General features: G+C 39.9%; 1 protein-coding gene across 1 annotated transcript in view; it reads left to right on the top strand.

Annotated features, from left to right (window-relative positions):
- The window catches only part of LOC127167722 (transmembrane protein 236), a 47,178-nt gene extending 22,858 nt beyond the window's left edge, over window positions 1-24,320 (top strand). The window contains exon 4 of the mRNA XM_051113915.1: window positions 22,985-24,320. Within this exon, the coding sequence (XP_050969872.1) occupies window positions 22,985-23,784 (800 nt within the window). The 3' untranslated portion in view covers window positions 23,785-24,320. The remainder of the gene's footprint in view (window positions 1-22,984) is intronic.
- Window positions 24,321-25,724: the final 1,404 nt, after the last annotated feature.

Below are 25,724 nucleotides of genomic sequence, written 5' to 3'. Positions count from 1 at the left end.
TGGTTGTACTGTTTGTACTTTTTGGAACCTGACAGGCCCTACTGTGTCTTGCAATTTAATAGAACGGTGCTTCACGATATATCAACTATATGTGAAATGAGTCATGTAATTACTACTTTCATTTCTACAGTTAAGAGCACTGATTTGTAGAGTGGATGAAGTGAATTTTTTACTTGATCAGTTAAAAAAACAAACAAACAAACAAAAAACAAAAAACAAAAAAAACAAAAAAAAAAGAAAAAGAAATGGCCCCTGGTTTCCCTGTTGGACAAACACATTTCAAAGAGGAGACGATCACACTCGCCACCAGCCACCAAAAGCCTGGGTGTCCAGTGTCTTACCCCCACACTTGCAATACACATAATACACACATAAACTCATTCTTTGTATTTATGAGATAATTAAACTGTTAGAAACTTGATATGGTATATGCATGTGTTGTATGTATACTCCCTAGTGTATAAGCACAGTTATAATTCATATTAGACCGCAGCTGACAGCTGCATGGTTATATTTTGATCTCTAATAGTATCAGTCTAGGCCCTTATTCACAAAACATTTTATCTTACCACTAAGAGTTCTCCTAAATAGCAGTATAAGTTTTTAGCTAAGAGTTTTCTCTTAAAACCTATTCACAAAGCTGATGAGACAAACTTTTATCAAGGAATAGAAGAGAAGTCCTAAGCTAAGAGTAAGGGCGGGGTTGACCTCGTTGCTATGGAAGATGTCAGCATGCTTACTAACTATGCACACGGTGACTGGCTGATGGGGAGGGCTCTGTCAGAGATTCATTCATGGAAGTATTGTAGAGTGTGATATTATGTTGCCATATTCACATAAAGTTTAAAAAAAATGTTAATTGCCACTTTCAAATAAATATTTTGAAATGCAGGCTAAATGTCACTAATTAAACAGTGTAATATATATGTACTGTATATGTTCAGCTAGTTGTCAGCCTGTATGCTTCTTCTAAAAAAATGAGTGAATATGCATATAAACAGCCTTTTAAATAACAGAGTACAATAATAATGGCTGATAGTAAACATAAAAGAAAACCAAACTGGCCATAAGAACAGTTGTTACTTCTTGCTCAACTGGTTTATGAAAACAAGAATATAATTAAAGGAAAATCTGAAGTTAGGATAACCTCCAAAACCAAAGATATTACCTTTTTAAAAGCTCTTTATTGTAAAATGTTTCTAAAATGTTTACATTCCGAGGATTGCCGGCAACAGCCATTTTAGGACAGTTTATGGCTTGGTCTTAGTGACTTAGGAGTCCTCTTCACCAGAGCAAAAATTTTGGAGTCTTAAATTTAGGATTGACACACCCATTATTTTTAAGATTTTCTACTAAATCTGCAAGTTATGAGCTACATTTAGCCTTAAGATGTTTTGTGAATACAGACCCTGGGAATTGACACACCCATTATTTTTAAGATTTTCTACTAAATCTGCAAGTTATGAGCTACTTTTAGCCTTAAGATGTTTTGTGAATACAGACCCTGGGAAGTAAAGAAGTTCATAAAGTCATTACTGCTGTGCTGTTGGGAAATGTCTGTGCATGCTTTATTTTTAGTTAATTTATCCACTGTATTAAATAAATGCCTGGGGCTGTGTTTGATTTGTTCTAAAGGAGATGAAAAGTTAGCAGTTTTTAGAGCTTTTCTGTAGATAGAAGTACTTTTCCTCCATGCAATACAAAATACCTCTAGTTTAGTTTTCTTCCAGATGCGCTCCATTTTCTGGGCTGCTCTCTTTAGGATGCAAGTGTGCTTGTTATACCATGGTGTCTGACTGTTTTCCAAAGGAACAACTGTATCTGTGCTAGAAAAGAGAGAGTCCATAGTTTCTCTTACAATATTAAGTTTTTCTGAGCTGTTGGTTTTGCTGAGGAATTGAAAGAAATTGCAGAAGTGATGTTTCTACCATATTTGTAACAAAGAGTTGAGTTTGCAGCTTTAGCTATATGGAGTATACAGAAGAATAGATATTGATCTGAGGTATCATTGCTCTGCTGCAGAGCAGAGCAGTTAATTCCATTAACATCAATTCGATGTGACAGTATTAAATCTAAAGTATGATTACGGCAATGAATAGGTTCTGACAAGTGTTGTCTGACCCTAATAGAGTTCAGAATGTCTATAAATGCTGATCCCAATTCATCTTTTTCATTATCAACAGGGATATTTAAATCACCAACAATTAAGACTTTATCTGCAGCCAGCACTAACTCAGATAGAAAATCAGCAAATTCTTTGATAAAGTCTGCATGGTGCCCTGGTGGCTTGTATACAGTAGCAAGTACAAACCTCACAGGGGATTTTTCTTTAACACTTATTACACTAGATAATGTTATATGAAGCACCATAGCTTCAAATTAATTATACTTGAAACTATCAGGGAGTCTCAGTCACCACAGTCACCATAGTCCCTGCACCCAACTCTCACCTGATTACTAATTGCCATCACCCGTTCATGCTCATCACGTTCCCTATATAAGTGCACTCCTGATTCTGCCTCATTGTCTGGTCTACCGTTTCCAATGCCATGTGTACCTGACTGCTTACCTGTATTTACCTGTACTTACCTGTGTACTTACCTCGCCGATCCTTCAACGTCTCCCGTTGTCTCATCTGCTCCATCTCTCCACTGCTCTTCAGTTGACCTGCAACACAGAGACTGTGTCACCATTCAGATAAGAACCCTGAACTTATTCTATCAAAGGATTACTTACCATTGAACTGTTGCTCAGTTTACATCTGACGATCTCAGTTAACCGGTTGATTTGTTTCACTTACCTCTGCCACTTGGTCTGATTGCTGACAGACTATGACTATGACGACAATGTGGGATTGGAAAGTTTCATGCAGCGAGCTGTATGGATCTCCCAACGCCTGACTGCATGCCAGCCCGAAGAAACGGCTCACTCTCCACCTTCACCCGCTGCCTGTCTTCCAGGGATATCATCCTGGGATGCCCCTGGCATCCAGATTCTTCTTTGTGAGCAAGAAGGACGGAGACTTGAGGCCATGCATTGATTACCTGATCCTGAACTCACAAACCATCAAACTGGTTTACCCACTTCCCCTGGTCCTGGCCACCCTCAAGGAACTCGGGGGAGCTCACATCTTCACCAAGCTGGACCTGCGGAGCACCTATAACCTCATTCGCATCCGGGAGGGCAACGAGTAGAAGACAGCATTCATTACTCCATCTGGCCACTATGAAAACCAGGTCATGCTCAACAGCCTAGCCAACTCACTGTCTGTCTTCTAGGGCTTTATGAACGAGGTGTTCCGAGAGTTCCCCCATCGTTTTGCCAAAACGTAACGCAGGTCCTAGAACAGCTCAGATAATAGCACCTGTACCTGAAAGTAGAGAAGTGCGAATTCTACCAGACCACTGTGCAGTTTCTCAGCCACGTCATCAGTCCTGAAGGTATCCAGATGGACCAAAGGAAGGTTCAAGCTATCCGTGAGTGGCCCCAACCCCAATCTGTCAAAAACTTCAACAATTCCTAGAATTCTCCAACTTCTATTGCCAGAGCTTAAGTCATCTCACAGCACACCTCACCTCTTTGTTATGTGGAAAGCCCAAGTCTCTGTTCTGGAAGCCACTAAGCCCAAGCCTCATTTCAACTACTCAAAGACACCTTCAGCACTGCTCCCATTCTTAAACACCCAACGCCCTTTCATCATCAAAGTTGATGCCTCAACCACGGGGTGGGAGCAGTGCTGTCTCAGTATCACGGAGAGCCTTCTTGTCTCCAGCTTTGCGTATATTACTCCAAAAAGCTCACCCCAGCGGAGCAGAATTATGACACTGGTAACAGGGAACTGCTGGCTATCAAATTAGCCCTAGAACAGTGGTGTCACTGGCTAGAGGGAGCTCAACACCCATTTACAGTGATCACAGACTACAAGAACTTGGAATACCTTTGCAGTGCCAAGAGACTCAACCCGAGACTGGCACACTGGTCACTCTTCTTCATCAGATTCAATTTCTCCATCATGTATCAACCGGTAAGTGGAATGTAAAAGCTGACTCCCTCTCACGCATTCACTCCCTGGACACTCCCACCGAGCCAGCACCCATCCTCCCTCCTGCCGTCATGGTGCACCCTCCCGCTCCTCTAAGCTCGGTATTGGTGGCCCAGGATGTCATCTGGTACGTCTGCGGCAGCTCCCCTTCTGGAAAAGTGGACCCCTTACCAGTTCCACGGAGGTTCTGGTCACACATTGGGGTTGACTTCGTCACGGATCTGCCCAACTCAGAAGGCAACACCTGCATATTGGTCAATGTTGATCAATTCTCCAAGGCTTGCCACCTGATCCCCCTTAAGAGCCTCTCAACGTCTGCAGGATGTCTATCCCACTATGTCTTCAGGAATCACGGTATTCCAGAAGATACCATCTCCAATAGGGGACCCCAGTTCATCTCTCATGTCTGGAAAGGGTTCTTTAAGCTCCTAGGGGTCACGGTCAACCTGTCGTCTGGATATCACCCTCGGCCAGACTGAGCGAAAGATCCAAGAGCTTGGACAGCACCTCAGGTCATACTGGCATGAAGATTAGCACAGCTGGAGCCGGTTCCTCCCGTTGGCCGAGTATGCACAGAACTCCCACAAGCAGAACACCACAGGGCTCACACCGTTCCAGTGCGTACCCTGCTGTTTCCCTGGACGGAGGATCCGTCCAAGGTTCCAGCTGTGGGCTACTGGTTCCGGGTGAGCGAAAGGGTCTGGGACTCAGCTCATGTCCACCTCCAGCAGGCAGTGCAGAGACACAAGGACTTCGCAGACTCCCGTCATTCCAACACCCCTGTCTATCACCCAGAAGATAAAGTCTGGCTCTCCACGAAGGATCTACATCTACGCCTGCCTTACAAAAAGCGGAGTCCCCGCTACATAAGTCCCTTCACCATCCTGAGGCAGATCAATGAAGTCACTTACCAACTGGAACTACCAGGGTACCGCATTCACCCCACCTTTCATATATACTTACTCAAACCCTTCTCTTCTTCTGTCTCAGGTCCCAGATAACCGGGAGTACCTCCTCCTCCCGAACTTGTGAAGAAACCCTAGAGTACCTAGTAGACTGGGAGGGGTACGGCCCAGTAGAAATCTCCTGGGTGGCCCGGGATGACATTCTGGACCCTTCATTGCTCACAGACTTCCACCACAGACTGAGGTCGTCCCTGTTGCTGCAGTAGGGCGTCAGGAGCCACCCCTGGAGGAGGGAGAACTGTCAGGGAGTCTCAGTCACCACAGTCCCCGCCCTCAGTGCTCACCAGATTTCACTGCCCTGATTACTAATTACCATCACCTGTTCATTCTCATCACGCTCCCTGTATCAGTGCACTCCTGACTCTGCCTCATTGTCTGGTCTAACATTTGCTATGCCATAAGGACCTGACTGCTTACCTGTGTACTTACCTCGTCAATCCTCCAACAACTCTGCTCCCGTTGTCTCATCTGCTCCATTGCTCCTCAGTTGACCTGCAATACAGAGACTGTGTCATCATTCAGTAAGAATCTTGAACCCACTCTATCCCAGGATTTGACATTTGACAGTTGCTCTGTTTATATTTGATGATCTCAAAAACAACAACAACAACAACAAAACGGTTTATTTATTTCACTGCTGCTATATAGTTCAGATGCAAAACCAGCTAAAAGCCTTCTCGGTCAAAAATGAGATAATGATACTGAGTGAATGTTCCTGACACAGAGTATAAGTCCATCAAATACTTTTACTTCAAACTCGCTAAATTCCAGCCTCAGCCCAATCAGAAGTACCAGTATCAGTACCAGTAAAACCTATACAAAGTAGCCAGAAAGAAATGCAAATTTTAAAGAAAAACATCAGATGGATTTAGAGGCTTTGCTTCCGAACTCTTCATATATATTAGGGCTGTCAGTTGATTAAAATGTTTTTTTTTTTTTTTAGTTAGTTAATTACAAGATGTTTAGATTAATTACTCTAATTAATTGCAAATCACACATTAAATTTGGCTGAGAAATTACTCCCAAAAGATAATTTAAAGTCATTGTTATGTAAAGCATGTGTAAAGCATCAAATAGACATTTACATTAATAAATGTATTTTATTTGATTCAAAATAGAATTTATTATGCATAAACTTTTAGGCTGCAGCGGCCTAACGTGAACTATGGAAAAGAAGATAATTTGAGAAACATATTTTTTGTTTTTGTTAAGTCATTGGTAACCAAAACAGCTTTGTTACCAACAGTTCAAAATACCTTCTTTCATGTTCCACAAAAGAAAGGTTTAAAACAACATGAGGGTGAGAATGATGACATAATTTTTTTTTTAATTTATTTATTAATTTTTTATCCCTTTAATGTTTTTATTTTTATTTATTTATTTATTTATTTATTTTTTTTCTTCATGAAATTATACTCTAAATAAGAAACTAAATCTGCCAGCAGGTAGCTGTAAATGTATTTGATGTATGTATGTATATATATATATATATATATATATATATATATATATATATATATGTATATATTTATATATATATATATATATATGGCTTCCCGGGGTGTGTCGAACAGTCTTCAGTAATCTGGGAGCAGATCCAACGGGCCAAGCGGGAAAGATCTGACCTGCATGTTGTGTGGCTTGACGTGGCAAATGCGTACGGTTCAGTACCCCACCAGCTCCTTGACTACGCCACTGAGTTTTTCCACATGCCTGCCATCATCAGAAGCGTGGTGTCAAATTACTTTAAGGACCTTCGGGTGGCCTTCTTCCTCCAGGAGTTTACTACCGGGTGGCAGCAGCTGGAAGCGGGCATTGACATGGGATGCTCGATATCCCCCATCCTCTTCGTTGCGGACTTCGAGGTATTCCTCATTGGGGCAAGGCAGGTGGTGGGAGGGGTTAGACTGTCATCTGGCCAGAAACTCCCTCCCGAGAGGTTTCATGGATGACATCACCAGTCTTCTGCCAACAGCCCCATGTACTGCGAGGCTGCTGAGGAGAATAGACGAGCTAATGTCCTGGGCAAGGTTGAAGATCAAACCAGTCAAGTCCTGAAGCCTCTCTCTCAGGAAGGGAGTCAGAAGCGATGGAACCATCTTCACTGTTGGTGGTGAGAGGATCCCCCTTCTTGCTGACCAGCCCATCAAAAGCCTTGGGCAACATTATACGGCAGAGCTCTCGGAGAAGCAAGCAGGAAAAGCTGTGATGAAGCAGCTGGTCGATGGCCTGTCGAGGATCGACCAATGCCAGCTCACTTACCACACCACACTTTACCAGAGGATAATGTGGCCGCTTAAACTGTGCGAGATCCTAGTTTCTACAGTAAACAAGCATGGATGGAAAAGCCAACACAGAAAAAGATTCTGATTCTGATTCTGATTTGCCACGATGCCTATCTGGAGCTGGTCTCCAGATAGGCATTGTGGCAAACCCAGCCATTTTCTCCAATTGCCTCTAAATTCAATCATCATGGGCTACAAAAAGGAAAAAGATAGGCTTGTGATGGAGATGGGGGAATCCACTGACAAGTCTGTGAGGGATGCTAACGTCCAGATCCACACTGGCTGCAAATGGAAAGCCCACGTCGAAGTAGATCAGACAATAAGTAGGCTGCAGCAAAAAGTGACCATCGGCAGAGTTCAAGTAGGAAGGGCAGGCCTTGGGCATGGAGAAGCTCCAAAGTTCTGGTCCAAGGCCAGTAGGAAAGAGAGGAAGGAATTGGTTGTTGCTGAGGTGACGAGCATAGAGAACGAGCAACAAAAGGTCAAGGCCATAGCCCAGGGACACCAGGGAAACTGGACAATGTGGGAGAGTGTGGTTTCTAGAAACATCAGCTTGGCTCAGTTTCTTGATTAGGGCAATGTACGATACACCCCCCTTCCCGCAGAACCTGTGTCTGTGGTATGGCAAGGTAGAATGCTGCTGTCTTTGCAATACTCCGAGCGCGAGCCTCCAGCATATTCTGTCAGGCTGCAAGACAGCACTCTCTCAAGGCCGATACAGATAGCGGCATGATCAGGTCCTCAGAAAGCTGGCAGAGAACCTCGAGAGACAGATGCAGGAAGCGAGCAGAGGAAACCCTGCGCCAGCAGACCGTCAAATCCACTTTGTCCAAGAGGGGGGAAGCATAAAAAAGTGCCACTTCAAGAGTACCATGGAAACCGACTTTATTGACCCAGGACTGCAGCATGAGAGTTGACCTTGACAGGAAGCTCAGGTTCCCTACCAAGATTACCAGCACAAGCCTGCATCCAGATATTGTGATGTGGTCCAACAGCTCCAAAACTGTACTCCTTGTTGAGCTAACCATTCCTTGGGAGGCAGGGATGGAGGCCGCATGGGAGAGGAAGAGGCTGAAGTACGATGATCTTGCGGCTGAATGCAGGGAGGCAGGGTGGAAAACCATCATTTACCCTGTAGAGGTGGGATGCTGTGGCTTCGTGGGGACATCAGTTGGGGGGTAGCTTCTGGATAAAAAGGAAGGACATGTGTTGGGGCACCACCTAGCGCAGACGCAGGCTGCAGGGGGTAACAGGGAGACGTCCCTATCACTGCCCCACCACCAGGAGGCGTTCCGGGTTCAAAGGTGCAAAACCTGCTATGCGCAATGTGTGTGTGTGTGTGTATATATATATACACACACACACACATTGTGCATAGCATTACACATTTTTAGGTTTTGATATGTTCATGTCCTTTCCAAAACTGGAATTTTAGAAAAAACCTAAACCCATTTAGAAAAGTGAGCACAGCGCAATTGTTTGTGTGCACCGTGCATAAAACAGACTGTCATCGGAATCCTCCTCTGTAGTAACTTCATCTTCCGATCCTTCATCTCTGGATGTGAAATAGTCCATTATAACATCGTTTAGGGCAACGGTTCTCAATTCCAGTCCTGGGGGACCCCTGCTCTGCAAATTTTGCATGTCTCCCTTATTTAACACACCTGATTGAGATCATCAGCTTATTAGGAAAGAGATCCATGAAATGAACTAATGAGCTGATGATCTCAATCAGGTGTGTTAAATAAGGGAGACATGCAAAATGTGCAGAGCACATTGACCAGTAACATGACCAGCATAAACCAGCAAAGGACCAGCAAAAACCAGCAAAGGACCAGCATAAACCAGCTAAGGACCAGCTTAAACCAACATTAAAACATACCTAACCAGCATCCCAGCATCAAAACATACCTACCAGCATATGCTGGCTTTTTCACCAGGGTATTGCAATAGTCCAGCCTGGAGATAACAAGAGCTTGAACAAGGAGTTGTGTAGCATGTTCCGAAAGAAAGGGACAGATTTTCCTAATGTTGTTTAAAGCAAACATATGATTTGCAAAACCTAAAACTGCACCTAGTTGGATGGTGAAATTATGAGGGGGTTATATTATGATGGGTTTGCTCTAACCACAAGCAGTTCTGTCTTGGCAAGGTTGAGTTTTGTCAAAAGCAGTGAATATTTGGAAGCTGCTCTTGATAGTCTTAGGGCTTCAACAACTGAGAGCAAGGCAGTCTTGGTTGAATGTCCACTTCTGAAGCCAGACTGGTTGCTGTCTGTTTGAGAAATAAAGGTTTTCTGCTTGAGAAATAAAGAGACTTGGTTGAACACAACTCATTCAGTCGTTTTTGCAATGAACTGAAGAAGGGATACTGGTCTGTAGTTCTCTAAAACTGCTTGATTAAGAGTGTATTTTTTAAGTTGTGGGGTTCTCCGAGCCTGTTTAAACGCTGAGGGGAAAAATGCCTAATGTATGACTCCAGTATGTCACTGTAATCATCTTTACCTTAAATACAAGCTTCATCTGTCATAAATTTACTAGACCAACAATGGTTTTCTTTTTCTAACCAAGAGATGTAGTTTGCATATGCTATCATATGCTTATGGGCAAACTTTGAGCAATACCATGGTTGTATAATAATGGTACTTTTAGTTATAAAAGTGATTACAGAAGGACAATGAACAGTTCCCTTTCATAGGGAACTCAATATTCTGACAGTTCCGGATGCTACGTGGATGCATTCCATTGAACCTGTGTCTGAGGCGCATGCGAAATGAAGCCAGTCCTACTGGCCGACAGCAGTTGATGACATAAAACACATAAAACAGTGCCTTCATTACATGTTGTAAAATTTGTGGTCTTCAGGACACCGCTAGTGTGTGTGCTGTGTAAGGAAAATATATGTGTGTGTGAAAAAAATAATGGTGGGCAAACAAAAACAATTCAGAAAGTGTGTTCTACCATTCCCACGTTTTATGATACCTGGTGATCAACGCAATCTGTGTGTTGTTTGTCTGGGAGCGGAGCATGCACATTCAGCACTCAAGTATGCTTGTATATTTGTATATTTGACCAGTTTGCAGTCAGAAATCTTTGCTACCACTTTTTGCAAGCAATGGGGGTCAAGTCTCTGAGCTTCGCGGTTCTGGCCCCATGTTTGTTGAGGCAGCTCAATGGCTGCGGTCGTAGGGATTGCAGATGGATCTAGAGAAGAACAAGGGGTTTCCCTCACTTTTCCTGCTGGCCTCAAGGTTCTCATGGCCAATTCGGAAGTCCACTTACTGGCTTCTTCCAGATTTGCTGAGAGCAGGCTCACCTTTAGTTCCGAGGAACTAGATGTGGGGACAGTTCAGGTAGACATTATACCTAAGTCTGTCTGCTCATCCTCCTCTTCCTCCTATCATAACCCTGCATATGATGAGCTTGTGGAGCTTATGACTTGTGCTACAGCCAAACTGAGCCTAGACATGTCAGGTCCAAAACAGGAAATCTCTTGCAGTTGTGTAGACAAGTGATTTATGCTAAGAGGAAGCAAAAATATGACGTGAGGACAGTTATTTCAGCAAAGAGGAAGTGGCAAAGATAAGCGATGCTCAGGCTTTTACTCTTTTCCTCACTTCCAACACATAAGACAACTTACCTGTAAAATTAATTAGTTAAAATTAATTATATAGACTGTTTATGCACCCCCTGTGAGACTGGATGATTCATGATTCAACGCTTTGGCGGTCACTTCTTTTGTTCATACAAATATAGACTTGATTATGTTGGCATGATTTCTAAAGCAAAGGTGTAAAAAGAAAGAATTTACCCACTTGTTATTTATCCATCCACAGCATCTAGCTGGAAGACAATGTGTGGCTAAAGAAAGAAAGAAAGAAAGAAAGGGAGGTTGAACGGATCTTTATAATTACATTAAGTCCAGGATTTTCAGCAACATTGTTACTGTATCATTTTTTCTTACCAACAATTAAAATAAAATTAAAAAACTAATTAAAACTCCATCATCAATAAGACATAAAACCTCATTAATATCCCCCAAAAACTTACATTATTAATTAGCTTTTAATATGAAAATTCCATTTTCCATTTCATTATCCTTCCTTTTACAATGCACTTCAACATTTTTGCATAGTTTTGCATCTACTGAATCAAGAAAGAAAGAAATAAAGAAAGGGGGATATGGAGTTAGCTTAGAGATCTGTTGGCAGTAGTGAGTAGACCTGAGTAACCTGGCAGGTTTCTTTAAAGAGCTGAGCTACACAGGTGAGGTTGTGTGTGTCTTATGTTCACTCTTTCACCTTTCAGCCTCTCCAGTTTTCAATTTGGGCATTAAATGTTGCCATTATACCATGTTGCAATTATAGGAGCTGAGGGATATTATCCTCACATGTTCCCTTCAGTAAACTGCTCCCTTAAGGGTAATGATATGGACCAGTATGATAATATGTATAGTCACTATGATTAGGTTGCCTCCATACTTCATCGCCATCAAGATAATCTGATGTCCTTTTTTTCTGTCCTCTTAAAAACAGTTGCACTATGTATATTGCCACCTGCATTAATGGTGAATAGCTCACCGATTCATGATATTACTCCAGTTTGCAGTGACTTTTTTTCTTTGTCTGTAACAAATTCCTTTTTCTTCGCATCATTACTATAATAGGACACCAAATGTGACAGTCTTTAGTGGATTCAAGGCAAATAAGATGATAGAGCTAGCTGACACACCTTGTCACTTCCTTTTCAAGGGGGAAGCCTATTCTACATTCACACTGACAGAGACAAGCTGTCATCATTCATTGTCCAGCCAAGATCTTTTTGGCTATAAATATCTGTCTACCTCATATAACTGGCCCACTTTCTGATACCTGCCTTTATAAACACTATAGGGAAATAAGCAGTGCACGTCCTGATTTTGCTGAGTTAGATGTGTTCCTGGGTCAACATATTTTATTGACCTTGGAACAACATTTTAATCCAAAAATTTAATCTTGACCACATCCCTACACCTAAACCTAACCTTACCCATGAGTAATCACTAAAATCAGAGGAAATAATAGATGAATGAACTCTGATTGTAAGCCTAAACTTCACAAAAACTATAAACTTTTTCAAATCTGATTGGTTAATCACAATGTTGTTCCAGGGTCAACAAAGATGTTGATCCAGGAACATGTCGTACTTGGTAAAATCAGGTTCTGCGCAGGCCTGTGTGCAAGGAGCACAAACATGTAGTTTTCATTTGTGAAGCATGTAAGCACTAAAATGGCCATTTGGGATGTTGCCGTACCCATGTGATTTTATTTTGCTGGTTTCATTTTCTTTTATTTGGTCACTTTCACTAAAGTACACTACACTAAAGTACATTAAAAACAAGATATTTAGAATATTTTTGGATAATGAAATTCAAGATCAGGGAATATTTAATGCCCCCCAGGTGGCTGGTCCCAGTATAGGTCATAAACCTCGCCCTCTCCATGTAATTTAATGGGACGTGAGGCAAACGAAACAATTAAATTTTACTTCATGTAAGTGTTTTCCAAAGATGGTTTTTGTCCCTTATGTAATTTTTATCACGTCAATTTAAATGTAAGTGTTTGTTTTTTAAATAAGTTTGGTTTTAGTTAGTTATGTGATGCTATAAAAATGGGAAAGTGACATAGTGATTGATGGCTGCGATTGACAGATTCTCTGAGTGAACTGAGGTGCCAACAGACTTTTTTGGGATCTTCAGGAAGAGACTGGGGTTTTATTTACCTTATTTTAACAGAAGCCTCTGGTACTGCCAAAAGCATACAAAATTTGAGCAATCATGGACGTATTCTTGTGATCGTCTCTGCGGGAGTGTAAGCGGGATGCGGCTCCACTTTTCTCGCTACTGCGCAGATTTGGGTACCGAGTTTTCTACTGGGCAGACACTGGTCCCAAATCAGCGCAATATGTCAGCTTCCTGTTGGGACGCTGGCGGCTTTACTTTTCCTCAATTAAAGGAAATAAGTGAAGTTGTGTCTTCCATCTTTTTTTTACAGTCTATGGTTCATACCATGAACTATAATTATAAATATAAAGATAACTGTATTTGTGTCCGCAATAACTGTCTGTTTTTGTTGCATTTACATGACAACCAGTAGATGTGCTTAGCCCACGTTTCGAGCACATCTAAACAGTGAATCTAGCGTAAACTATCTGATCTCTAACGTAGTCAATGTAGTGGTATAATACAAACTCTTTTCTGCTGCAACTTCAAAGGAGGCAAGACAATGTTGTCCAAACTATAGCGCTGAATTCCTGAGGTAATTTTGTGTTTTATATTTCTGTTGGCTGTGCAATGTCTGTTTGCTTCTCTAAAATGTTGCCTGCTAGTTCAAATGTGCAAGCCCTTTTAATTTGAAAGAAGTCTGATTAGCTGTCAGTGTTTTGTCATTCATCAGCTGTTCTGAAAGTGATCCCAACGATATTGTTCACCTGTATCGTTATCATTATAGTTGTGGTGTGAACTCTGCTATTCTCTTAAGTTTGAAACAGGTTTTTGGAAAGTTATTTTTATAGTTATCGTTATCGTTCTTGGTGTGAATGGTGTAGCAGCCGATTTTGTTCCCCTCGGAATGTTTGTTTCCTTTTACACAATCATATTACATGTCTTGCTTAGTTGCCGAGTTACCATATGTATTATTAGAACTAATATACTCATGAAGCACAACTGGATGCATGGTGTTATGGATCAACTGGGGATCATGTTATCTGGGGACATGAACGTGCATGCAAATAGTTTTACCTGAGTTTCCAGTAGACATTGGATGGCCACAGATTCGTCACATGGAATTTTCTACTGAACAGATTTCAACGCTTTCCACATTGGACTCTGTTGTTTCCCCTTTCGCTATTCCGATGTATCAGATGCCGTTTGAGGGAAGTTTATTATGTTTTCATGTGGCGTTGCACAGACCACACCCAGATTGTTTTGTTTAGGATACATTCGTTTGAATGGATTTTTTTTAACGGCAATTCTAAGTCCATTAAATAAGGTTTTGTTTCTTTGCAACGCATGTATGTGCAGTAGTTAAAAAAATCTTTAATTTGTGTCTTAATTTGAGTAGGAATATTGCTGTGGTTAAAGGGACATGTCAAGCACTATATTCTTTAGTTCTTTTATTTTATTTTCTTTTGATTTAAATATTGCTAAAGAATGAGTGATAAACAAGCTATAGTTTTGCATTGTGCCTATAATTTCGAATTAGTGACACATAGGATGCAGTGAATTATCTGCGATTATTTAAGTTAAACAAATAATTTAATGTTCAACAAACATATATAGGTGTTGAAGCAAAATCACAAAAAGCACTTTTAACAATACATATACTGTAGCTTCTTAGCAACATTACATAAAATGCATGTTTCTGTTACTATGAAGAGAAATCTGTCAATTTTTTTTTAAATTGAGATTTATATATCAGCTAAAATATGAATAAATAAGCTTCTATTGATGTATGGTTTGTTAGGATAGTTATTTGGCCAAGAAACAACTACTTGAAAATCTGGAATCTGAGGGTCCAAAAAAAAAAAAAAAAAAAAAAAAAAAAAAATTGAGAAAATGTCTTAAATGTAGTAACTCCAGATAAAAACACAATGGACTTTGCAATTCGTGTTTGCTTTAGGTAGCCTACCGCTAATTTTAACTTAATCTATATTTGTTAATCAGAACACATATGACAGCACACTACAGACACAATGTTATTGTTACCCGTCTCAGGCCGAGGAGACCCAAAGGGTAAATAGAACACGCACAGTGCAATGTCGGAAGAAAAGTAAGAGACACATGAATATGCTGCGAGCTCTGGCAATGTTTAATGAACTCTGTATTCTTTCTCATTTGTTTCATCATAAAACAGTAACATAAATTGTACATTCACTTTCAAGAAAAAGAACACAGTTGTTAATCACAAAATTGTAAAGAATAAACTTCAAATAAACTCAATGTAAAACATGTATTTGAGTCCATGTATTTCTGTAATCCAATGGCATGTGTATGTGAACAACATATTACATCAGGTATTCTAAATACTGTATAACTGTAAACAATCACATTACATTCACAAATGATTCCCTTTGTTTACTCACATATTCATTTTACGTCATTGTAAACAAAACACGAAATCCACTGTTATCTTCTCTTTAAACAGGTCTGCCATTTTGTTTCATATTGCGTTTCACATGGACAATGATGTTAACTCAGATAGGAAACATGCATTAAACATAAATTTCCTTATGTACTTACAATCCATATGTAAAACTCTTCAAACACACTTATGAACTAATTTTGTGTATATGCTTGCGTATCTTTCGCTGTTTCTTTGCATATTTATTCACAGATTACACAAGTTAATTACTGACTCGACAAAATCGCCAAAAATAACCAGCTCATCAAAACAAATTGCATTTATCTGCACCGACATATATAACGAAACCATTATGACTCATTTAATGACATTTTAAGTGGTTAACAAACCATATTTTTCCTCACCTGTAGAAAAGTAAGAGACACATGAATATGCTCTGACCCGAGCTGCACAGTTCAACATCGCAAAAGCGCCAAGGGGCTGTGCATGTTTTCTTGTTTTGTTTTGTTTACACATTACACATTTATGATTTCCACCCTCTACATTATACAGAGATATTGAAAAGAAAATACTTACAGTTTCACTTCAGTTCGTTGAGGAGTTTGATAATTTATTGAAACAAGTCCCATGTTAACGTAGGCATGGTTTGTAGGTGTGACATGGGAGCATGGTAAACTTCCTTAAAACTATGTGAAATACGCAGACACGGACACCGTGAAATCCAAGCACTTTATTATGCATACCAAATGTTTACAACTGGTGAAACACGTTTTTTAATCTATGATCTGTGGAATATTGAATGTGGCGAATCTGTCACCGTCTAACATCTGCTGTAAATCCAGGTAAACATACTTTCTTGCACGCACACATCCCCAGTTAACATGATCCCCAGTTGATCCATAACAACAGGAAGCAAAATAGTTCAAAAGTACTGTCTTTTTAGCAAAACTTAAAAAAAAAAATTTGAGAAGCAAGGTTTTCCCCACCTTACAACTGATTTAAGCATAATGCTTGAGGCTTTGGTCATTACACTCTTAAAAATAAAGGTGCTTTAAAAGGTTTTTCACAGCGATGCCATAGAAGAACCATTTTTGGTTCCACAAAGAACAATTCTGTCAAAGGTTCTTTAAAGAACCATCTCTTTCTTACCTTTTTATAATCTGAAGAACCTTCTTTCACCACAAAGAACCTTTTGTGAAACCGAAAGGTTCTTCAGATGTTAAAGGTTCTTTATGGAACCATTTAAACAAAAGGTTCTTCTATGGCATCGTGAAGCACCTTTATTTTTAAGAGTGTACACAGAAGTCTCTAGCGCAGGCGTATCTGAAACACAATGTCTGTCACGGGTGTTTTTAAATGTCACTTGATTTTATGAGTGAAATAAACAACAAAGAGACTAATTTCCCAGCAGGTATAAGCAGGTAAATTTATTTAAAAAAAAAAAAGAAAAAGAAATGACTACAAAAACAATGGCTTCAAAATTCAATTTGTTTTATTGTAAGAAAACCATTTGTATTCTTTTTTTCTGTGAATGGATTAATAACACAACCTATATGGAACCATCGGCCACAGTCATCACACGAAATCTATAAAAATAATATTAATAATAATAATAATAATAAGAATAATAAAGTGTTAGCAACATCGTCAGCAATTGTTCTAGTCTATTCATAAAAAAATAAATAAAACAATGTTAATATTTTGCAGAATATGTTCTGCAAACTGGAAAAAAACACACAAATCCTTCTATTTTAATTAACATTTCATTGTTACTGTCATACACCTTCAAAGCGGACACACCACATGATGCAGCATGACTTTCTGACTTTCACACACCCAGTGTGAAACTGGAATTCACTTTTTTTCTTATCATTTCTCTACAAACAGATTTTCCCCCGGTCTTTCAATCATTCACAACTTCCCCAAAACACTACATCAGATTGTGGTGAATTAAATACCTTGTTGCTTCCAAACACCTTTTCTTCTTGATGTCAGACTCTCCAAGTGGGTCAAGCTGATTTTTTTTTTTTTTTGATGGGTATATAGGTAATATGCAAAAATTCCCAGACATCACAATAAGGGAGTATTAGTGCAAAATCAACATTTTAAGGGGATAAGGGAAAGCTCAAAGGAAAATGTTCTCCATCACAAACACTTACATCTAAAAACCAATGGTGACACTCATTCACAAAGCCCACTATGACCTCATAGTTTGCTGGGTCTACCTGAAAATAAAAAGGAAATAAAAATGTATTATCTACACATTGCTAAACAAAGGGAGAAGGGTCTGGCTGCAGACATGCACTCTCAGACTTGTACTCTCAGAGATCTGCACTTCCGGAAGTGACGTCACTTGCAGTCTATTTTATTTTTTATTTTATTCTATTTATTTATTATTTTTAATTGAATCTCTCAACATATTACAACAATAGCCAGGTGGTGAGGAAAAGAAAAAAATAAACTAAATTACTATGTCACTTGCAATCATCACTTGCACTCTCTGCTAGCTGCGATGTCGCTTGCAATCCATTCAAATCGTGTGTTTTGCCAATGGAGACAAGACACTGTGGTGGTTAAACGATTAAAACAAATTTAATAGCATAACATACAGGGTCATGTATGTCATCTGTAGGAGATAAAGACAAAGACCTGCAAATCCTTGGCCACAGAACAGCTGAGAGTGCGCGTCAGAAAATGCAAGTGTGTCTGCAGCCAGACCCTATTGAACAAAGGATCCAAGTCCTTTTGTACTGACAACACAAATGAATTTTACACATGGCCCAAACAAAATTAATATAAAAATGAATAAATAAAAGCATTAATATATACAACAGACTTTGTGTCCCTGATATTTTCCATTCCACGTGGCTGTTATTGCAAATGTGTCCATGTGGAAGGCTTTCTCAAGTGAGGTCAAATTGTGCTGCCTCATTTTTAGTGTCAGATATGCATTTATTACCTTGGCAAACATTGCAAAATGAAACATTAATTCAAAATTTTAACACTACATGAAAGCCTTATCTGGAAAAAAACAAAATAATAATAAATAATAATATGTTTATTTTATATAGCGCCTTTCTAGAAACTCAAGGTCGCTTTACAGTAACAAGAATATTTATACATAACAAGAGACAACAATAACAACAAAAACAGAATACAGATAAACATGAAATCCATAGCAAATTTCCAAGCATATATTCAAAGATCTGGAAAACAAGACGAGAAAAGATATGTTTTAAGGTGGGTTTTGAAATCATGTAATGAAGAAAGATCACAGATGTGTTTGGGAATAGAATTCCAGAGTGTAGGCCGAGATACTAAACGCTCGTCCTCCGACTGATGCTAATCTATGGCGAGGAATTAACAGTAGACCATTGTCTGCAGAATGGAGTGTGCAAACGGGGGAGTAAGTATGAATAAGATCCAAAACAAAACAAAACAAATAAAAACAAACAAACAAACAAACACATCAATAAAATATATGTCTCACTCTCCAACTCCTTCCCAGGGCTGATCTGTAAAATATCTAGGTAGAATAACTTATAGGGTCCCACTTTGGACAGCAGTACTTGACTGTCATTTCCAGCCCAGGCAAAAAAAATCACAAAAAAAAATCACAAACCCCCTGACAAATATTAGAATTCAGAAAAACATTGATCGATTACAACATGTGATTTTACCTCACCACTTACAGCTATGTACTGCATCCTTGGCGTCATCTGGTATAACTGTTGGCACTGTAGTGGTGTGGGATACAGGAGAGGAAAGTGGCATTGATAAAGCCAATGGAGACAGGGAAAAGGATGATTTGCGGGAGACACGGGAAGAAAGCTTTGGTGCAACTGGTGAGGATGGAGGTGATGGGGGCTGCTTTTCTTTACTGATGGTGAGGTCTACAGGCATGGGTGAAGGGCGTTGTCCAGTTTCTTCATGTGGTCTTTTGGGTTAGGGTTCATCTAGAATAAGTCTGTGGGGTAACTAGGGTGTGTCTTCTTCAAATAATTTTAGGTGGTCTATACTGATTTTGGGGTATATGTAACCTATGTAACCCTTCTCATTTCTCAGACCTTTTAGCACTCAAGCTTGCCCCCCTTCCTCTGCTGGGTCTTTATGTTTTTCTGTAAGACCTCTTGGCCTACAGAGAACAGTTCTGTATTTACCACCCTCTGTCTTCGCTCCTTTCCTTTCACATTCTCTTTTACTATGTGGTCCATTTTCTCCTTGAGAGTAATAGCACCTGACACAGTCCTCTGCTACTACAGATTCCAGTGTGCTGTTGACCTTTTGGAAAATATAGAACTTTGAAATTATGTAATCAATTTGTAATTGAAGCATGAATTTTTGAAGAATGTACATTATATCATACCTCATATGTCTCAGGCACTTCACAAGGATATTGTGTCACCATGTCACACATGGGGAGAACCTACTTGTCAGCTCAGTCTTGGTTCTTAGACCAAACATTACTGCATCATTTTTCAGGTCGCACATCACAAGTTTACACAAGGCTCTAGAGTCAGTTAAAAGTTATTAGTATAACCAATTGGAAAGACAACCAACATAACCTTGAATACTGTATTCCCACAAAGCCACTTGTTAATAAATGTTCACCTCTGAATGGTTCCGTTTAGTTTTTCCACAAGCCCATTACTTCGTGGATGATATGGGGCACAGAGGCTTCTTCCCACACTGAGGACGGCACAGAGTTCTCTATTGATCTGTTTATAAAACATTCATAAGGTTTGTAGGATTCTGATTTGCACAAAACATTTTTGGTTCACAACTGCAGCTGATTTATTTGGAATCGCATAGGTCTCGGTCTTTCATATACTAGTCAACCAGAACACAAATGTACTCTTTTCCTTTGTTGGTCCTGGTGACTTTCCCTATTTGGTCCATTCCCAGCAATTCCAGAGGCTTATCAACCTTAAAATTAAAAGAGCACAACAAATACATTTAAATTCTCTGACCATATTATGTGATACATTGTCTTTGAATGCCTATGAACAAGCTTACATAGACAAGTTGGAATGTACTTGGTCTCCTGTTTGGTGGACTGCCTGCTAAATTGGCACTGGGCACACTGAAAAACCTCATATTCAGAAATAAGTACATGAAAAATGCAATCTAAAACATAATCCATTTGTATCTCATGGCAAATTTAAAAGGAATTTACCCATGGAATTGTAGGGCCCAATGCAATAAATAGGCCCATTTAAAATTACATTAAAGAACAGGTCATTTTTATCATTGTATTTGCTGGAAAGTCAGTTTAGTATAGTTTATTGATAAGTATTAAGTTTGTATCAAGTCTTGGTGTATCTCACTGTCAATAATAGGAATATCACTTAGAGTAGTTTAGAAATATTATAATGTATTATATATACTCCGTAATATGAGTTATCGAGTTTTATCTGTTTGCACTGACAGATTAGACTAAAATGTACAGTATATGCAAAATTCAACTGCATAAACTCAGACATTAGACAAAAACAAAAGAACAACTGCAAGAATACTTAAAAGCACAGAACATTAATAGGAGTGTGAGAAATATTTTATTACACTGCAGTGTAGCAAGACATTTGAAAATAGCGCCAACACTTTTGTCCCTTTTCGCTTTCCGTACATCCAGTTGCGCTTCGGTGCGGTGAACAGGAATCCCAGAAGGGTACAGAGTCGACTGCTACACCGGGCCTTTACACTGTAAGTTGATCAGCTAATGTATACGCTCAAATATACGTCAATATTTGTTTTGTCAGCATTTGTCAGCACATTGAGGCAGCCCAGTTGTAACCGTAATCAAGTAGGCAGTTATTCATTGTGAGGTGTACTATCAATACTATCATTTATTTCTTACATTGAAATCTAATGGTTAATTCTCCAAACGAGACTGCCTCAATGACTTATGCATAGAAAACACACAGACAGTTAAGCCCGTTATGCTGAAAACCTATAGAGTATAACAGAAGTGTCTACCTAGCAATATAATTTCACCACATCAACTAATTCACCTGCATTTGCATTGGTAAATTAAATAAAATGGTTTTGCATTTTTATTTAGTATTTTTCATGTTTTTCTGTCACGGTTGTTATCGATGTAATAAACATCCAAAACAGCCACTAGTCAGCCGCACTGTCTCGAATACGTGCTGTCTTAACAACCAGGTACCACAAAACACAGTGTAAACATGAGTAATGTCTGAATGTTGAATTTACTTAAAATATCCCTACTAGTACCCAGGATACATAGCAAACTTTAACAAATTACTTTCCTGTCAAGGAGAAAATGAGTAAACTCAGTATTCGTTTTAAGACCTGTATCTGTTTTAAGCTGTCTCCATCTCTCAAACGCATCTCCAATATTTATATGGCTTTTATTATACCGTTGATCATGCACTTTTTTTGGATGGATGCCGAGGCTTGTTAGGATGGGTATAATGTTCGATCTGTGACTCTGACCCTTTTCGTTTGGCAGCTTTCATTACTGAAATGAAATGTGCTGTGTTTTCTACCAACTGGCAACCCGGGGTGCTGAAATACATTGGGTAAACTAACAGTGGGCGGGTTACACAGACCAAAATAGAGACAGACATTCCGACATGGAATGCACATTTTCAAAGGAGAATAATTGACTGTAGCATTGTTTTTCAGATAAACAATTATGTTAACTTAGCATGTTTCTTAAATATCTGCAAAACTATTATGGTATGCTTTAGTAGAAATAAAAACTTACAGCACTTTTAATTTACACTAAGTGAAAATAGCAGTATTTTTTTTTTTTATCGGTAGCAATCAATTAAATTTACACTATGTAAAAATAGAAGTATTTTCTGCTATTTATACTACTTATTGTAAACAGTGGCAAATATCTGCACTTCCGTATTGTAGTACATTATGAAACAGTATGCAATAATATATCAATTTTATTAGAATTATTAAATCGATGCTGCCTTTTTGAGACAATAAAACCCTCCCAACACCTACCCTAATCTTACCCGTTACTTTATTCTTAAACTTTTTGATTATTTTTCTCATTTTGTTTGAAAATAAATGCCTTTTTCCGATATGATAAGAGATTCGAAAATACGTTAAGCGCTTTATCATCTATGCCACTGAAGTCAGTGAGTAACAGCTGTCTTTTGTAATGTTGTCCAGCCCAACCACACGTTGGTGGGTGGAGTTAGTGCAAATAGCCTCTGCCAACAAGGCAGGCTATTTGCATTTAGTGTAAATAGACACTTTTTTTTTCATTAGCTTATAACTAAAATATATAATCCTACTTGCATTACCTAAACCTAACTATTTGTACCAGGGATAGGCAACCTCGGTCCTGGAGTGCTGCTGTCCTACAGAGTTTAGCTCTAAGCTTAATCAAACACTACAGCCAAGTGAGTTTTTTTTTTTTTGGAGTGGATTGGAGCTAAATTCTGCAGGACGTTGGCACTCCAGGGCAGACGTTGCCTGTCCCTCATCTGTGCTTTCCATTTTATTATTAAATTATAATTGATGTTTACATGTTTCTTTATATATCTCTAACTGGGCTCCTTTTTTATGTGTGTGTTTGTGTGTGCAGCTAATGAACTGGCTCGGGATCCAGACATTCCCACTACCTTACTGACACATGTTGGAAGAATTACTCCTATTGTCACTCCTATAACGGGTCCTTTTCCTTCATCTACTACTGGCAGTGCGGGCACAGAGCATGGTGCAGGGGCAACAAACACGAACGTTCGAGGATTGCCTGGCAATACTACTGTTCAAGGCATACCTGGAAATGGCACAGTCCTGGGTCTCTCAAGCAACACAACAGTTCCAGGGCTGCCAAACAATGGTGCAGTTTCAGGTCATCTTGGGAACACAACAATTCCAGGGTTGCCTGGGAATGGTGTTGTTCCAAGAGTCCCAGGCAACCAAGGACAGCAACTTGGCATTACTGGAATTTATCCACATTCTAGCATACCCTTCCAAAACATTACCTCTTCGTATTCTGGGCCACTTAGCTTTCTACTGGCTAGCGATACTCGTGCTGAAGTCTTTGCAGACAGTTTCCTGTTCTGGCTGGACACAGTAGAGATGGTTCGGGTTGCAGGTCACACTCCTGTATATTTTTCAGGCTGGGCATTACCAATTTACCTTTTCTGTTTCCTCTCCACAATGCGATTGGCCCTAACACCTCACAGTCCCCTCCTCTCACCTCTGGGTGTGGTCTTTCAGGACCTCCCTTTCCTAGTCTTGAGGATGGCATTGATTGGCATTTTTGGTTTTGTAACACCACTACTTTACGTGATGAAGAATCTGTTGGTCTGTCTTGCCTACATTTATTTCAATTTCATGACAAAACTTAGAGTTTTCAACACTGAGAGGATGTTTTAATGGAACTGCTTATGAGACTAAAACAGGCCTAGCAACACAACAGAATTACAATATGTTTGTTCGTTTGCCTAGTCCACTTGGCCTGGGACAAGGTGTTATTTTAGTATAACTATTTTTACACTTCTGTTTGTTTCACTATAGTGGTGCAGAACTAACAAACTATATATATAAAAACTTTAATAGGTAACCAGTGTTTCATTTACATGAATTTACATAATTTTCCTTTACAATAAGAGTACTTGAATAATCATGAACTAATACCTAAATTCATACTTAATTCATCATTTACAAATTATTATTGAAGTCATTAACTAATCATAATCATAAACAAAAAGCTGTTCTTAACTATGACTGGAGTTGGATTTACGCATGAATGATAGAAGCCCTAATTACAAATGGATTAATTAACATTTATGGGTAAACTAAACCAAACAGCCTCCTTACTAAAGGAATATGAAGTACTCTGACTGAAATAAATTTAAATAATTTAATTCTATCATAATTTGAGCTTTTAACATCTGCAGCTTTGTTATAAACATTACTGGGTGGTGAAGAATTGGTTGATCATCCTCATCAAATGTATAAATACTAAATACACTAATGTCTAATCTTGTCAGTCCTGTTCTCTTTCCCTTTAAACTCACCCTACTGCGACTTATATGGAGCTAAATAAAAATAAAAACTCAAAACCACAAAGAACATTTGTAGAACAATTCCTAAAGAAATACTTAATCTGGAAATACACTGCAGGTAAGGTCAGAACATTTGCTGGGTATCAGTACAGTTCCCCCTCAGTCGTACTCTACGATGTTACGTCATAACTGACGTATTTGGGGTCTCACTTGGGAGCCCAATCACCTCTAATCCCTTTGGAATAGGCCAATGAAAACTGGCGAGTGGAATTTGCATGCCAAGCCACTCCCCCGTACATACAGGTATATAAGATGGCGGCGTACATCCACTCATTCTGATTTCTGCTTCGGAGCTTCGCCTCATGAGCACAAACTTTCATTATTGGACTCTTCAAGCTGCATAGCCAGCTGCACAGATCTTCTGCCAGTAACTTTGCATTTCAGCGAGAAAACATTGCCTGACTACAGGGTTGTGCCGCGGTTCCCTCCCTGGGCAAACCAGCACTAAAAGAACAATTTTCCAATGAAGCACGGTCGTCAAGAGTGTCTTCCGGGATGTGTTTCTGACCGTGTGCTTCTGGACCGGTCTCTGTCCTGCGTGTGGAGATTGATTTTGCCTTGACCCAGACCTTTTCTTTGGTTTGCTTTCGAGGGTCGGGCATATCAGTACAAAGTCCTCCCCTTTGGGCTGGCCCTGTCTCCCTGCATCTTTACCAAACTCGCGGAGGGTGCCCTCGCCCCGCTTTGGGAGAAGGGCATCCGCATTCTCAACTATCTCGATGACTGGCTGATAAAAACTCACTCGCAAGAACAGTTGTGCCAGCACAGGGATCTGGTGCTTTGGCACCTTAGCCATCTGGGGCTTTGGGTCAACTGGGAAAAGAGCAAGCTCTCCAAGACGGGCTGGGGTGCCATATGCAACGGGCAGGCAGCTTTGGACTCCTGGACAGGACCTCGACTGCAGTGGTACATCAATTGCCTCAAGTTGCTCACAGTGCTTCTTGCCTTACGCCAGTTCCTACTGATATTACGTGACAAGCACATGCTCTCACGACAGCTCACTCTCCCCGGAGAATGGCGACTCCACCCCCAGGTGGTCCAACTCATCTGGAGTCGATTCAGTGAAGCTCAGGTAGATCTGTTTGCTTCCCCAGAATCCTCCCACTGCTAGCTCTTTTACTCCCTGACCGAGGCCCCCCTCGGAAGGGACACGCTGGCACACAGCTGGCCCCGGGGAACAGACCTCAGTGCAAGATTAGGGAGGACGAGGAGCAGGTTCTGCTGGTTGTGCCTTATTGGCCCACCCGA

Source organism: Labeo rohita, chromosome 7 (assembly GCF_022985175.1).
Source record: "Labeo rohita strain BAU-BD-2019 chromosome 7, IGBB_LRoh.1.0, whole genome shotgun sequence".
Taxonomy (NCBI): Eukaryota; Metazoa; Chordata; class Actinopteri; order Cypriniformes; family Cyprinidae; genus Labeo; species Labeo rohita.
Note: the sequence above shows the minus strand (reverse complement) of the source record. Positions and strands in the feature narration are given on the sequence as shown.